Source organism: Antennarius striatus, chromosome 12, assembly GCF_040054535.1.
Source record: "Antennarius striatus isolate MH-2024 chromosome 12, ASM4005453v1, whole genome shotgun sequence".
NCBI classification, from domain to species: Eukaryota; Metazoa; Chordata; class Actinopteri; order Lophiiformes; family Antennariidae; genus Antennarius; species Antennarius striatus.
Window position 1 is genome coordinate 8,924,323 of NC_090787.1, and position 17,993 is coordinate 8,942,315.

At 39.1% G+C, this 17,993-nt stretch overlaps 1 protein-coding gene across 1 annotated transcript in view; it reads left to right on the top strand.

Moving 5' to 3' along the window:
- The first annotated feature begins 6,372 nt into the window (after positions 1 to 6,372).
- Positions 6,373 to 17,993, top strand: part of asic4a (acid-sensing (proton-gated) ion channel family member 4a) — a 77,980-nt gene continuing 66,359 nt past the window's right edge. The window contains exon 1 of the mRNA XM_068330234.1: positions 6,373 to 7,257. Coding sequence (XP_068186335.1) covers positions 6,682 to 7,257 — 576 coding nt within the window. The 5' untranslated portion in view covers positions 6,373 to 6,681. The remainder of the gene's footprint in view (positions 7,258 to 17,993) is intronic.

A 17,993-nucleotide genomic window follows, 5' to 3' on the forward strand; every position in this document is an offset into this window, starting at 1 on the left:
CAGCAGTCACATGACCCGTAAAGCAGAAAAAGAAGCTGAAGATGAGACAACTACTGTTGTCTTTTCTACAAGAAGATGGATGGATGGATGGATGGATGGATGGATGGATGGATGGATGGATGGATGGATGGATGGATGGATGGATGGATGGATGGATGGATGGATGGATGGATGGATGGATGGATGGATGGATGGATGATGGATGGAGGGAAGGAGGGAGGGAAGGATAGATGGAACATGAACAAACATTGAGGTGAGACAGTCTGGTTGTATCCCTGCTTTTTGCATTAGATGGGCAGCATACAGGAGAACTGTTTAAGCCTTGGGAAATCAGGAGAGAAGATGAGCATGACCTGTGAGCCTGTCAATGACAGGATGGGTGTTATTATAATCTTACATGGGTAAAATGTGACCTTTAAAATGCAATGGCACTAGGTTTTTTAGGAAGGCTTATTGTAGGTCAGAGAAGTCTAATACCATAAATGAATGTGAAGGAGGAAGGAACCCATCTTTGCTGAATTTGCTTAGTTTACAAGGTGATGAAGATGGATCTTTTGCATGAGCAACTCTCTTTGTCACAGATCATTTATGCACATCTGGGCAAGCATGAAATGCATGAGATGCAGGAGACTTTCGTTCCAATTTAGCCCAAGACCAAAGAAATTTCCCTTGACCTCAATGTACAAGGTTGATACTCAGGATATAGACTAAGCAGGTAAATCCAAACAAAAATAACTGTTGTTGATTTAAAGGTTAGGGATGAAAAATGTGGCATTAAGGAGATGTCTCTGTTTAAATGGGTTTTTAAACTCTTTAAAGCTGTTCATAAGATGTCAGTTAAATATTCAGACAATAAAATGAAAAATCCAGAGACATCAAGTAACTGTCTGCACATTTCCTCCTTAGATTATAACGGTTCAGTCTAAATGTAAGCTCTCTGGGCTTTGGTTTAAGGAAGAAAGAGCAAATATCAACATATTGTCTTCCACCTCTGCAACTACACACCTTCAAATAATGAAAAAAATCAAGAAAAACAAGAAATCCAATATTTTGTGGCTTTTATGCAAATATGACATTTCCTCTGCTGGTACCTCAGAGCCAGGTTCTCTGTTGACCATAGATACCTGCCTGTGTTGGTGCTGAGGCAGCAGCAGCCTCTGTTGCATTGACCCTTTATTGTTTGTTATCAACAAGCAATAAAGTCAAAAAGTTGAGCTTCTTGTGTATCAAATCTACAGTTAGTGTGCTGTACGTCAAATCTATCATAGTACAGGCCTATCTTGCGGCTGCACCTGCTGTGCATAGCTGGAATTTTATATTCAATTTTACTGAAGAAAGATAGAAGCAAAGATACACACTGTTGTAATATTCAAAACAACAATACTAATGTATTTTAATATTGCACCTTTGTACAAAATGTCAGCTATACATTTTCCTCTGCTCATTCCTTATGAACTGATAATAATTGACGAAATTAATCATGTACTCCGGATTAATGCCGATTGTTTCACTGAATATTAAAAGTCAAGTCTGTGATTAATTGATGACAAGTAGCTTTTTGAAGGACAGCAGAGTTTACCACAATGCAGTAACATGAGCACACACACACACACAACCAGTAGAACCATCATTAAATAATTTGTTAAATTAATTAAACATTCCTAATATATGTCTTGTATTCCTTCATATACAAACCACCCTTAGGGAGAATGTGCAGCCATCAATATCATTGACTTTAGAGCTGCACTTTTTCATCTAGCCTGTTCATATTCAGTTTAATTTACGTCTAAATTTGTGTTTATAGTTTCTAATGATTAATCTATATTTGTTAATGAAGCGTGTTGGACAAAGATCTAATCAATTGAACTGTCAAATCAATTCAGGATTGATTTAGGTATAGAGGATCCATGGCATGCTCTTCTCAGAGTGTTCAGCTACATCTAATACTTTGACAGATTCAGCATAATGCGCTATAAAAGTAGGCTGACAAGTCATTTTCCTGTTTTTGAAATTCAACATTTACAATATGTTTCCTCACAATAAGTCATATAAAACAGACAATGAACCTGTACAACTAAGACACAGTATATTTTGGTCCATTATTCAATAATTTGTTCAGAAAAAAACCCTCAACAACAACAGCAAACAGCAGGCCCAAGTATGAAAAGAGACCCTTAAGCCTTTTATTTGAGGACACCTGAGATCTAAGGATGCCACTGCCAAAGAATACTTCACTGTAAATGGAAGTACTTCAACAATGAAGAACTTGAACTCATGCAGCAGCGACTTTATTTCTTGACTGTTACCGGTAATGTTTTTTTTATATGTGTACAAGAAGAATGTTGCAATGTGTCCGAGATTACTGACATCTTTTCATTCAAGGGCATAAACCCATTTCATTTCAAAGAAACCTTTGCTTTAGTAACAAGCTATGCATGATTTTAATGAACAGTGTAGCCTCCAGGCGCTTCTGGGGAGGGCTTAGCCTTTAGTTGAAGAAAAATTACTCTTTGACTGGAATTGGTTTGCTTGATGGTTGAGAATCTGCGGTTTTTTAAATGCCTACAACAATACTAACACTCTCAGTTTACATAAACACAAACACACTGTTGCACAAATCATCCTTTCTCTTGAACTTTAAAAATCTAACTTGTGGGAAACTTTGACTTTAAATTGATGTATAGAGCATTGTCAGGCTGTCATTTATTGTCATTGAAAATGAAGGCCTGATATTTCATGTGCATCTTGTAGATTTTCCTCTACTGTGACTCACAGTGTAGAAATCTTAAAGTGATTTTCCAGCTCATATAACTTTTTTGCCACAGATATATAATACCTGATGGTTGACAAAGATGAGAACACTACGCCTCATTGGGAAACTATAAACTGGTTGAATCTAGATTTTTAGCTTTCAGTATATACAGTACACTAAAATGAACCAATAACACATGATTTCTGTTTCATTTTCTAGTTGACTACTAAAAATTACTTTTGCTCACCAGAGGAAAAATGCTGTATTGATTTGAATAATACATCGACATGCATTGCATATCCACATTCAAAACAAAAACATATTTGCCAGTACCAAACATTAAGGTGATGGCATCATTTACCGGAACTCAGGATCATTAACTGCCTTCCGTCAGGAGAACCCAGGCTCTGAATTGAGTTTCTTTTCCGTACTTCCTGGACAAAAAGATGTCTCAGGGAAGTACTTTCAAATACCACTATCAGAGGATGACTCAGTAGCTGTTTATTGTCTGAAAATCTCTTCATCTTTTCCCTGCTGCATTCTGTGGTGTTTACTCAGTAAACATTTTTCTCAAAAAAAGATTTAACCTCTGTTTAAGATGTCTGTGAGGGTTTTCTGTGTCTAAACTGTGTTTAATTTTGTATCCAACAACATCTAAGAACAACAACAAAAAAAATGGATTCAGCCTTTGTTGACTCACAAAACGGGCTAGTAAATGAAAGCATCGGTCAGTCTCACAGCAATGTGACTGTGCTCTGTAGATTCTTGAGCAGCTGCTAGATCTTCATTCTCAGATGTTTGGGGGGGTTTTTTGGACAGTAAATGGTGAGGCTGTTGTGCCTGAAGCAAGTGTAATTGGTATTCAGTATTTTTTTCTTTTTTCTTTTAATTATGGGGATATTTAATGGCAAAATCTATCCTGCATTAAGGAACACTGTAGTCCTTAAAGGGGAATTCTGGAGTGTCATGTAAATGAATCATGGTTTCAAAAAGGTTAAGTTTTGCGACACTGCAATGAAATCCCTGTCAGCAACTTTAACGACCAAACCACATTAAAAAAAAAAAATCATTAGAAAATCTTGTTATTGTTTACCTACAAGCAAACTGTCACGTTGTTCTTTCAAAATTGACAAACTCAGACTGAACAGTGATTTTACTGTTAAAACATATATAATCTCATCAAATCCTCCTTTACTTTCCCGCCATCTTCCAACAATCACTAAACCTGGTTTGATCAGTGAATGAGTTCCCCAGAGAGGTGAAAAAATGTTGGGAGAGTAGCAAGAGAACAGGAAGTCAAGAACTTCACAAATTACAGATTCGTTGTAACCAAAACAGACTTTTCTTTTGCCAGGTTTGGAAAAAATAGCATCATTAAATTTTTGAAACAATCTCCCAGTCATGTCGGGGCTTTTTAATGTTCCCGCTACATAGTCATTTTTATATACAATATATATATATATATATATATATATATATATTCTCCTCAAAATAACATTTTTATATTTGTTGCTGTTTCCAAACATAGGAAATATTTGACCTCATAGGGATCCACTTGTGACAGGGTACAATCCATGCATGATCCAACAACTTGATGGAGCAGCAAACAATAAGGTGGGACTAACAAATATTGATATTTCATTGCTTTTGATCATCAAAATCAGATTTTTTTTTGCCTTCGGATCTTAATCTTAATTAAACAGTTTACATAACAGATCAACAAAGATGCTCAATAGATGGAGCTTTTCATTGAAATGATCAAACAAGCCTGTTCTCTCTGGGAGGTTAACATGCAGTCTCCAGTTCTAGTTCCACTCGCAGTTTTGCTGTTAGACAGAACAAACGGACCGATTTTGAAAAAAAAAAAATGAAAAAATAAAAAACTTCTCCTGTTTCCATTCACAGCTGAGCCTTGCATTTAAAAAGGAGAAAAAGCACTCAGCTCATTGCATTGGCAAACCGTATTAAGATTTAATTTATGCTATTTATTCGTATTAAAATAGACAAAGGCCGCAGAATAGCCTCTGGAAATGTATTTAAATGTTCCTACAAAATGACACTTTTTTTAGAAGGTCAGCCACCGCTAAATTATTGCCGTTTTAAGGGCATCAAACACAAATCCGGTCGCCTTTGGAGCGTCATTGGCTCAGACAACAAACGTAATTCCACTTCACTACCGGGTTTCATGTGCCAGATGTGTCTGCGTGTTTTCCCCTCACATTTGGTGTTTAGTCGTGGCGTGGACTGTGAGCTTTCATTTCCTCTATGAGGCTGTAAATAAGCCCAGGATCGTGTGACAGAGGACTACATAAAACACTCTGGTTAGCAGACACCGGTGCCTGCCAGGCATCACTGAAGCACGGACACCTCACTTCTGTCGGGTGAGCTCCGTCTCTCTCTCTCATCTAGCAGAAGAAAACACCATCAAAAGACAGTCTTACTAGAAAAAAATAAATGAATAAATTGCAACAAAAACAACTTTGAAGCCATTCTTTCTATGTGACTGAGATGGGAGTTTTGTCTCCCGTTTCTTCCTAAAAGGAATCTGACAATTATATATGTTAAATGGTACACATACTTTCACCTAAATTACAACCATGAAGAAAGAGGAATGGGAGGGTATAACGGATTTTCTTTTTTTTTTTTTTATAGCTGCACCTTATAAAGTTTTGACTAATCTAATGCCCCCACATATTTAGTTTGGCGTCTGGGTTTGGAAGCGGCTGAATCCACTTTTAAACATGTCTTTTCTCCGGTGGTCTCAGCCCCTTGTGATGTGACCCGCATGACTAATTGCATTTAAAGCGGAATAACACGCATAAGGGCTCACACTTTTCTGCGCAGCATTTGCCTAATTTTGTTTGTCAGCTTGGAAAAGGGCCATTAACAGCTCGAAGACACGCACTGTAAAGTGGGGGGGGGCGGAGGCGGATCGATACTTCATTTCAACATCTTTAGCAACATCGGATTGCAGATCTGGAGGCATTCAACTAATTCAAATTCGTGCGGGACTCTGGCGATTCTACCATTACTTCCTGATAAGAAAACACTGTTGCACCGCTTCTCTTAATCTCTGGCAGCCACGTTTGCGCAATCAATACTCTGTTACTTTTTGTTGCTAAGACAAGATTGATTATCAGGAGTTGCTCATGCTCAATTTCGCTCTTTTTCACTTCTCATTATTGTTTTAATTAAGCATCCTCGTCGTGGGGGGGGGGGGGGTATAGTATTAAAAGCCAGTTCTCCCCTTCCCCTCTTTGTAAACCGGATGTTTGTGTGCATTTGTGTGTGTGTGTGTGTGTGTGTGTATGTGCGCGTTAACTTTATTCAGGTCAAGAAGTGGAAGCGCAGTTCAAACAAGTGGATTAAAACATGCGGGATGAGAACGCAGTGACCTCCTGAAAGCTGCGACTCCCGCGCACCAGTGAGGAGGAAATAATCACCATGTTACCTTCTCATGAATTATTAAGTAATCCGTGCCTATTTTAGTCCGATTCCAAATAAAAAAAAAAAAAAAAAAATGCTGCATTATTATAAAATCAGTGAGGTGTGGGGCAGTGTGTGAGGTTGGGCTTTTCTTTAGACCGCTGATAAGTGAGGCTGTGAGAGCTGATCAAGCACTGAGACGAGCGCTCCGAGCAGAAACATCACAGCAGCAGCAGCGCTCCAGTCGCCAGGAGCCGCGGTGGCAGAAGCAGCAAGAGCAGCAGCACCATCAGTCACAGCACAGGCAGCGTCAGCCGCAGCAGCAGCAAACTCTCTCCTGTCTCTTTTTTTTCCCTCCCCTCTTCCCTCTCTTCTTTTTTTTTTTTTTTGGAGTTGTTTCCCGCTGAGAGAACCGCAGCCTAGGAGAAGTGGGAGAGAAGTGATCCAGGGCTCTGATAGCTGCCATCAGAAACAGAAACAAAAACGCAGACCTGGCTGCCTCCATGCCTATCGAATTTGTTTGCAAAATTAAATTTGCAGAGGAGGATGAGAAGCAGAAAAGCAAGCAGGATGGGGACAAGGAGAGCCTGATTGAGGAAAGCTGCGCACCTCCGGCTAAGGACTTTGCCGGTTTTGCGAACTCCTGCTCGCTTCATGGGATTAACCACATCTTTGTCTCCGGTCGCCTCGGCATCCGTCAGACTCTCTGGGGTCTTGCCTTTTTGACATCACTGGCGCTCTTTCTGTACCAGGCGGCAAAATGTGCCATCTCTTACCTGGAACACCCTCATGTCACTGCTCTGAACGAGGAGGCGACCCCAGAGATGGTTTTCCCTGCTGTGACCATCTGTAACATCAACCGCTTTCGATTCTCCGCTCTAACAGATGCAGACATCTATCACCTGGCAAACTTGACAGGTTTGCCCCCCAAAAACAAGGATGGGCACAAACCCACTGATTTAATGTATCCCGCCCCTGACATGCAAGACATCTTCAACAGGACGGGACATCAGTTAGAAGAGATGCTTAAAAGCTGCAATTTCAGTGGACAGAACTGTTCGGCTGAAGACTTCTCTGTGGTGAGTTGAAAAGTTTCTCAGCCTGTTGCAATAAAATTACATCACTTCATTATGATTTATTGGCTTTAGAAAAACTTGTGCACAAAGCAAGTTTAGAAAAACTTTCACTCCACAGTGAAGAATCTCATAATACTCCAGCACTTGCCTTAGTCATACAAACCCATCAATAAGCATGAAAGCATTTTAACATAAGAGGAGTTTAAATCCTCTGTGCTGGTGTGCATCTCCGGGGCGCAGGTGGTTCCCACGGTGAATCTCTGCATGGAAGATTCATGTGGCTTTGGCTCAGTTATCAAGCTTTATCTCTCACCACCAAGTTCAGAGGAACAACAGTGTTTCTCTCCAGCCTCTACCAGAATCTATTATGCCAAAGAACAAATGCTGTTTCCAAAGAAGGAAAACAGACATCTGTCCTGTGCGGCTGAAGATTTGTGCGAAGGCAAACTGTGCTTTTATACTGCTTCAAACTCCAGTAGCTGAAAGTGCATGGCAAAACACAAGTGTCATCAGAAATAGCTGAGTTTCTTCTTCCTCTCTTTTCCCAACTCTCCCTGTCGCTCCCCATCTCTTTCTGGAAGTGCACAGCAGCTGCCCCCTCTCTCTCCCCTCTCTCCACCTCTCCCTCTCTCTCTCAGCTTTTGTACCTTTCAGGAGGGGTAGAAGTAATCCTTCTTCATCGTTGTATTTCAGTCTTGCTGCTGTTAAGATTAAATATTTAAAGACAGATATACATGATTTTTGCATTAGCCAGATTGACTAAAAGGAATGAAGGAATGAAACAATTTCAATGAGAGGGATAGTGCATGCATGAGAGAGAGAGAGAGAGAAAGAGAGAGAGAGAGAGAGAGAGAGAGAGAAGAGAGAGAAAGAGAGAGAGAGAGAGAGAGAGAGAGAGAGGGATGTGGAACAGGTGAAATAGGGAGACTTTGAGCCTGTGTTCTGTGCACTATTTATTAAAGGGACTGTCCTTGCAGGAGATGGATTTCTTCATCTCGCTTGCAGGAGTAAGAATATGCAATTGCTTTAGTGATGATAAAGTGCAGGTGTCAAGTCTTAAATAGGGTATGTTGAACATTGATATGCTCACCTTCGTGAGACCTAAAGATTCTGTCTTATCACACTGATGGCTCTACATTACCTGTGATACGCCAAATTACATCAAAGAAATGATGACATTTCAGTGCCCGTCTTTGTTTTTTCTAACAGTATATTTAGGTATTTTTTCAAAATTAATTTGTTGTTTGTTAAGAGGTTATCACATGGAGTCTGAGAAAAGAAACAACAGGCAAATGTCAGTGTCGTGCATCTCAGAGGCACTGAAAAGTTTTGATGAATTCTCAGCCTAAGGCGAGAACATTATCATGAATCTAGTATGTTTCATTGCCTTGTCCATTGACACGTTGACAATTTATCCGTTCTCTCCTACATTAATGAGCAGACAATTCTGACATCATAAAAGTGCCGTCTCTTGTCAGTCCCATAGATTTGGCGACTTCATTGCAGATTACGATCCTGTTGGAAGTTCCCTTAGCTGCTGTTTCCTCTCTGTCAGCTATGAGATCTGCATTTTCCTGGGCTGTCAGTTAGATTTGTTACAGGCTACTTGCTGCCTCCACGCATGACAAATCTCTTACTCCAAGTCCTGGTGGGGAACAAAACTGAGAGTGCATAAGGAGGAATGAGTGGGAGTTGTGGGACCATGCAGGCAGGAGCAGAATAAAAGTAACATTGTGCAAATGAAACATGCATGTACTCCTCTGTCCCTGAATGCAAAAGTGTTTTGTAACCACAACGCTCAGGTGATTTGCGATTAATCACATACGTATAAGCATGTGCAAACCCACATGCGTACACACATAATACATCTGCACACAACAGCTATTATTCTTCCCCTCCTGGGGCCCTCCTTCAGGTTTGGTTTCTTGTAATGTATTTTCTTTCGATTGATCACTCTGGGAGCTCCAGATGTTTTATTTTGTAGTAGCTGCATGGATGTGGAGCTCCTGGAAAAAATGCCTGATGACATATAATTGCAATATTTTCAGATGCTTTGGTTGTATTGTAAACAGATGATGCACTCTGCAACAAACTGTAGTTAGAGTAGAATAACAGTATTGATTATTTTTGTTAATGCATTGATTAGGTTTATTAATGCATTTCAGAGTTTTTTTAAAACATTTATTTCTGTTTTGCTTTATAAGGTGGAATTACACAAAAATCAGGGATGCAAATAATTTTTTTCTTTCTGATGAAAGGCAGTCTTGAGAAAAAAATCATTAATTTGGTCTCCAGTCAGTTATACTAGTTTAATAAGTAAAATAGCTGTACACTCTGAATCATAGCAGGAAAATACATAATCATGTAGCAGAGAAATTTGTTTTCCTCTACCCAGCATTGTGCACTGGCATGATTATTTGACGTAGGTAATAAGGCCATTCTTTATAATTAAAGATTACATTATTGACCCGGATTAATCGCTGAAGATAAAGCTGATTCAACAAGCCATGAATAAATAGATTATTTTTCCTCCAGTCTGAGTCTGAATAATTGTACATCTATTGTGTGTTACTGTCGTCGCAGAGATGTGCAGTGAGCCCTTTGGCTTTTTTTAAACAGAGCTCTGAGTTGGTTCGCTCTGACTCTCAGCTGTGTTTGCTGCTGCATTATCAGATTTTGCTCTCAGCAAGGACAGATCCCTTCTGCATATATTCATGGGGATAACTAAACAGCTATAGGGTGGCATGGGAGGTGATCTATAAAAACCTGGTTTAAGGGGGACGACACTCAAAAGCTCTCCACCTGCAATCTGTCATCTCTGTGACTTATGCTCCTGTTGTGTGCTTTATAGATAATTGAATGTTTAATGGTGTAATCCACATATAATGATAACCTTCCCACCCTCACCCTCTCCTTAATAGCATGAGGAAAACCATTGTAAGGTAAACGAATGCTTGGGTTTTGGTAAACTAAGCTCAAAAATGCATATAGCACCAGGAAAAACAAGTATTGTGAGAGAAGATAATGTGTTTAGATTCTTAACGTGTGTGTGTGCGTGCGTGCGTGTGTGTGTGTGTCTGTGTTACACCCATTATAGAGGTGTGAGGCATCAATACAACACTTACAGCGACTTTGCTGCTTTAGTGACACAAAGTTTTATGTTTTTCTGGTATTAAAGCCATGCATAGATTTAATAATTTTCAGATGCAAGATTGCTTCACTCTGGCCTGATATGATGTGTAAGATGCACTTTTATAGTTGAGACATCTGTAGAAAGACACAAATTGTTTGCTTGGTATTTGTGAACCCTGTTAAAAAAATACACAAGCACACACACACACACACGCACGCACGCACGCACACACACACACACACACACACTTTTTAATTCATTATTATTTCCCATATATGTTTTTGTATGTGAAGATGTACTGTCTCCATGTGCAGATAACTGTGTGAGTGACATCTACTTCCCAAGTGCCTGTGATGTCTGCAACCCTTTAACAGCATACCCACCCACAAACCCATCTCACCGAGACACCTACCTTCCCCCTGGTGGAGAGCGAGGAGTGTGGGAGCGTGAAAGTGACTGGCTATCTGGACTGGCTTTCGTCTCCAACAGCCTGTCAATTAGCCGTCTACAGTTCTACTGCTTTGGGTGTCCCTGCAGCATAGCATGCTGTGTGATATCTGATCCACACACACACCTCACCCCTGAGGCCGGCGCTGTACATTTCTACCAACTCCTAAACAAAAAACCTAAAGAAATAAAACTAAAATTTGTTCTTTTTTCTTTTTTCTGAAAAATAAATAACACTATTCCCAAATCTTCAATGGATAAAGGGAAAATTGCTTGTTGTGCAAGTCACTTTTGTCCCATTGCACTCCTTCCCCACTTTCTCATCCTCCTCCTTCTCTTTCTCAAGCATATGAGAGCAAGATGAATTACACTGCAATTGGTTGGCTGCTCCTCCTGATATGCATCACCACTGTCTAATCAGATGAGCCCACCTGTGACCAGCCAGTGGATAACACCAATATGCAAACAGTTTATATTTGAGAAGATTTACTTTTTCTATCACTCCCTGAGCCATTTTTAAAACCTCTCGCCGTGCCACGGTTAGGAGCGCTCGGTTTGATCAGGAGAATCCGCGGCTCAGGGACGGCTTTTAACTCACCGATAAAGGCTCTCGATGTTGTGGTGCCGCTAAACCCCCCTTCTCTAACCCTTGGGAGTCTTTTACTCTCACAGACATTAGTCTCTTTCTGACAAGTCATACAGCAAGCCTTTGGCAGTGGTAATGTGACCGCACACACACATACATGTGTGTTTAGAGTGTAAAGATAGAACACTTCCTCACACAAACACACACTGGTTTCATCTCAGATTGAGAGAGTTGCCTTGCAAGATTGATCATGACTCCTTACTGGGTGCCCCTCCCTCTCTTGAGGATCAATACATCCTTCAGTCAGATTGCTTCCCTGCCCTGCCTACTCCAAGCCTGGTGTGACTAATTATCCTGTGCCTGTGTTTTGGGCCCAGTCTCTGCTGTATTTGTTAAAGAGTTGGGGAAGAATTTGATCTTTAGAACAGGATATCTGTTTGTTTTAGCGTATGTCCAGTCCAAATCAATCAATATACAAGGTCCATCTTTTTCCCAAAGGCTGCTGAGATGATCAAGCATGAACTACACAGGATGAGTAGGAACGAGTGTCTTGATAAAGTGAAATAGAATTTAAAGTCAAATCCAAAAGTACAAATCGAAGTAATTGATTGAAAAAGCTACTCCGCCTGAATTAGCATCCACCTAATAAAGGGCAAGAGAGAATATCAATGGAGATTTCACCCTTGGGCACAATTAATCAGAACTTTAGTTCGAAGATTACTAATTCTGAATTAGTTTTTCCAAATTAATAGCATGTGTCTACATATTGTGGAAAGTAATGGCATACTTTAATTCTTCTTAATTGCTACAATGCGGATGTTCTCAAATCAAATGGACAAAAATCCTCTTTAATTAAATTAAACCCTAATTTGAATTCCACTAGGATATATGAGCCATCAAAATGGTCATCCAAAGGGTTAAAGAAAGTGAAAACAAACAAAGCAAAAAAAAAGTTTATGCAGAATTCACAAAATTAAAAAAAAAGTAGAAAATAAACCCTTGGTGTACCCATTTTTCTGGATCCACTTCAAAAACAATCAAGTTCCTTTTGAAACATGCGTCACCATTGAGCGTCATCAAAATTCCTAAGGTACTCTTTTTGTAATAAATAGAAGTAAAGCCCAGATTTGCAATATTGAAAAAGTTCCATGATTCAGAATTGGTGGAGACATCTGTGTCACATGCCGAACCCTCCCATCATAAGGAGTTTCACAAATTTGATACAAATACTTGTCTTACCTGAGTCACATTTCCACAAACTTTTATGGAAATTAGTTCAGAAGTGTTTCCATAATTTGTACCCAAAAAAATCTTTATAAGTTTTTCTCATATGCGCTCATTTCTTCTGCAAGGTTTTCCCACTAGACTTTTTGTAATCCTGCTGACAATCAAATAAACCAGCCAACACAACCTTTTTGGCAGTTATAAGCCTACTCCTCACAAGTCACAACAGATAGGTTTTCATCTGTAATTGTGAGTGTTTAATTAAGAAGACACCAACTCCCATGATCCCAATCTACAGCAGCTCATTACGCCATATTTGTTTTCATGGTTGAGACTGAGAAAAACAGCAGAAATGATGTGAGTTTAAACTCGATTTTGTCTAATGGACTACTCCACCACTCCTGCACATCTGTCATAATAAGGCTTTTATTTTTTTGCATTTTACAGTGATGATGAAAAGTATTCACTGCAGATGATTATGATTATGAAAGCCTTTGACCAAGCGCTCTTTAAATGCACACTTTTCTTCTCAGCTGACGCTGTGAGCTTTTTATTTTGTCATGTCTCAGAGTCTCTGAATACATTAGTGAAAATTCCTCTGAAAAATTAACCAAGCTTGCATTTGGGCCACCGCCACATAATGGGTTTGTGCTTCTTCATTTCCCCGTCTCGTACAGTTTAATTACTTTTCGAGAGATAGCGCAGGCAGGCAGTGGACAAAAAATAGACACCTTACAATTTAATTTGGTTTGCGCAATGGCTTTATTTTAGTAAACGAAACCCAAACTTATGTTATTAAACATCCAAATATAAACAGTAGTTCAGTTTTTTTTTTCCCCAATATTTTGTTGAAAGCTCAATTGCTAGGTAATAAATGGACTCATTTATTACCTAGCAACAAAATGTCTACTTACTTGGAATTTTTTCTGCTCCATTTGACTGGAAGAAATGCCCAATCTATATCCCACATTTAGCATTTTGCTTTGACCATAGACTCACAGAAGGAGTGCACACTTGAGATGATGGACTTGAGCCATCCAAATAGAAGTTGCAACAAAGTGAGACAGCAGTGTGTGGGATCATTTTAGTTACACACCAGAGCGTGTCAAACTCAATATCTTCTGGTACAACGTGAAGTAAAAGTGGAAACCCGAAGCATCTCCAAACCATAGCAGCGACAGTATGCTTGTCTTGAAATGTTTTTAGCCATGAAAAGCTAAAATGATACCTGACAGTATAAGAGCTGGAATGAATGAGAGAAAAAGTGACTCGCCAACAGTGTGGAGAACTTTTTCTCACTCTCCAAAATGAGAGTGAGGGATCAGGGAAGTCTACCAGATTATGTGACACACTTGACTTCAAAGTACTGAGCCATGCTTGAGCTTGAGTTTGTAATGCCCAGTGGTGTGAGCTCATTGTTGTTTATTTCCAAACCAGCTAAACAACCCCTTTCTACACCAACAGTCCTTAAACTAAAATTAAAATATATTGTGAACTTCAGTATGTTCTGCAGCTCAGAAAACAAAACTCCAACTCTGAGTGTGAGTCTGTTAATTAACCTCTGAGGGCATTTCTGCAACCGTTGTTGTATCTCGAACGCCGTGCGAGCTATTGTACTGTGTTCACACTCACTGTGGCTACAGCCTGTGCATTTGATGTTTTAAATAAGTTTGAAACATAGCAACCATGTCCAGTGTGACTTATATGAAAATGTCAGTCGACTGTGATTTAGCTGATGGAAATAGGGTCCAGCTCAAATGTCACAGTGAATTTACCTCTGGCAAACTCTGAACATGAGGGCCTCATCTGTCCACTTGGCTAGACGTTTGGCCCTTATTCTGAATTATGGATAATGTCACACACTTGTCTGTGACCCTTGCTGCTTTTTCGAGTTTATTACACACAATTCACATAACACTAACCCAGCAAACACGCCTTACAACTACCCTACTCTCCATAGCCTATTTTTCCAAATCTGAGTACATTACTGTTGGCCGCAATTATGCAAACAAGGTTTGTACTATAGTCCATAAGCACTAAGCTGTCTTGACAGGTGTGATATTTTTTCCGAGTCTATATGACTTATTGTAGTGTAAACTACCTCAACATGCATTTCTGTATGATGTCATTTGGTATAGCCTACCTCATGGTGTCCTCTTGGGGGTTGCAGGCACTGGTTTGTCAAATGGCTTCTACGACTGGCCAGCAGCAAGTCCACCAATTGCAGTTATTACCCCCCTTGTAATGTTCACACCGACTGGAAATTCCAAAGATTGTCTATTACTTAATTATGTACACCAAGCGTGTGGAACAAAGTTAAATAATTCAAGCTAATGTCTTCCCAATTTTTGTACCTCTGACTAGTTTTATTAGTCAATTTGCTGTGGAGCTACCCTGTTCATGACTCAATGACACTTAAATTATTAAGTGGGTTTTACTATTGTTGTTTGTGAATTGTGTAGACCATTTATTTTATAACAACAATTCAAAGAATAAGAACACTTTGTCCTCTCCTTTTTTTCTTATTCAGCAGAATTCAGTATTTATAAGAACTGGATGATTTTTTTTTTAGATGGAATGGTGATTAAAAAAACTGATTTAAAATTCAAATTTCTTTGAAAGCAGATTTGTCTATGGGGTCTGCCTCATATTAAAAAAAAAAAAGAACTAATTCTTTAGAAAACTGTTACTTAAAAACATATTTTTTCATAATATCACATTCTGAAAATGAATCGAATATACAAAGTCATTCACATAATATTACGATCTGCAGGTTACAAACAGCTGGTAAGTCACAACTGCCAGAGTGACTGAGCTTTGTGCTGTAGTCATTTGATCTAACTCTGTTAGCTTCTCCCTACCATCGCATGTAAATCCCACAGGTCTTTTAAAGTAACATTGTCACATTTTTAAAAGTCAAAATGTAACATTGTGACTAGCTGTCTGTTGTAATTTTAAGTCTTACATAACCTTGCAGGTGTTGCTGTTCATACCTACATTTTTCTTGTGCAGCAAAAAGAAAGAAGTTGCTCAGATTAATTCAAAAGTGTTCTGGAAACCCATTGAGTGTTACTACAGAAGAACTTGACATTAAAGGAGTGTTTATACACCATAGCCAAAAGTTAAAATGTTTTTATTTTGCTTACTCATAGAAGTCTAGGGCAAGGTGGTCATATGCCTGAATGTACACATAATTACACAAAAAAAAGAGTAAAATTAAGTAAACTAATATAAAAATTACTTTTTAAAAAAATGTTCTTACCATGTATCCTCTTGATAATGAATGTTTTTGTGTGTTTTAAATATTCTCTTACTTTCCAGGAATATGGATGATGCATCACGACATGCAGACGTTAATACACACACATTGTAAATGTAGTCTACTCCCTCCTATTCATCTTTCAGGTACATTATTTCCATGTCTTTATTGGGCATCATGTGGTTTGTAAATTTTTCACTTCATGGTGGCAGCTTGGTTGTCAGACTCTGTCCATGTTGACAAAATGCTCGACCTTCAGGCCCAGGGAAATGTCATGTGATTTAGGATCCAGTCACTCTGGACTGCTGCCACTCATTTGGTATCGGTGCACGGCATTTTATTTAGGAACTGTATATGCTAATGGCATGATGACCTTGCTTAAAACAGGAGAATCGCAAACCATCACAAGAGGTCTATTATCTGCAGAGATTCTGCTGCACGCATGGCTGTGTGTGTGTGTGTGTGTGTGTGTGTGTGTGTGTGTGTGTGTGTGTGCATTGGTGTAAGTTTTGTACATACAACCTTGATGAAACAATGATGTCAGATTTCTTCTAATTATGCATAATGCAATGTAAGTTTCATATTTAGTAAAATATGGGCTCTACTTCTTTTCCCCGTGTGTCCAGCATAACATCTGTCAACCTGTGTTTACCAACGTCCTTCATGTCCACTCATCCCACGACACGGAGCCACTGCGAGCCATGTTTGTTTAAACAACCGTGTAAATGTAGTCATGTTCCCAATGGTGTTGTCATGATTAATTCTGTGTTTTCCTAATGCATGCTAATGAGAAAGTTGTGTGCATTTGATTGTCAATAACATGAAATACGGCCCTGCTCCCTAAATGCTGTCTCCGTTCAATAACCTATTAAAGTTGAATCACAGATAACTTGGCTCACATCAGGAAAGCAATCTGAAATTTGTGCTGACATTGATCCAGCAGGAAGGAGACCTATTGCTCCGATTAACACATTTGCCCCAGGAGAGGAGTCCCTTAGCCATTAATAGCCCACTGTCCTAGATTTCACCTGGAACATATAAAATACTTTTATTTACGGGATAGACAAGAAGAAAAGCATGGTCATTGAATAATGCTAAACCTTCTCATCTGAGAGTTGTGTTGATGATCATAGTGCATTTCTATTCCTCATAATAATCTCCCATTCACTTATTATTCAGCAGTAGCCATTGTTGCGGTAAGAACTGTGAATTCATGGTGAGAAATATAGTTATAGTCATAATGTTCTTGCAAATCCAACAGCTAACGAAACTGTTGTGAAGATGACTGTAGTGTGAATGTACGTTTGGAATTTGTGACACTGAAAATATCTCCTTTAACCAATACAATTTTGATTGTATTGAATCACTGTCACAGTTATGCTAGTGTTAAACATACATATATTATGACTGTCCATTGATCCATCAGATTATTCTTTGAAGGGAGGAGGCAGAATTCAGATGTATTCCAAATAATATTGAGCATAATAATCACTTCCTATCACACCTATGGACAAAGAGTCACTGACAGATATGACAAATTAACATGGTCCAGAGGCCCCAAGTCTGGATATGAACTGCCTGGGTCTGAGACAACAGTACTGTACTAACTGGCACACTTCCAACCCACATTACTTGCAAAAGTTAATACGTTTTGAGAGAAATACAATTGACATCCTCCTTGAAGTGAAATGCTTAAAGCAAAAATTAAAGAAATAAATTACATATTTCACAAGAAAACCAAGTTTGTTTTTTTGTCTAATTCCGACAATATGCAAAAGACAGATATTGTCGGGTTTGGGTTAGGGCAGGTATGCATTCATATCTTACTTTTTTGGGTGCAATTTCAGAGGGCAAATGAACATGGAGGAGATGGCTAAAGCAAAACAATACTAACAAACATGTTTAGGGGCAGTGTAGCTCTAATTCTGGCAAGGATCGACAATAGGATATACAACAAAGAAAAAAAAAAAGTGAAGTAAAAGAGTAAAGGAAATCTTCCTACCAAATGGCTTCAGATCACTGCAGAGTAGACTGATGCCTCTGTTTTTGCAACTTTGTCTTTACCATGTACAGTACATTATCACAAGTTC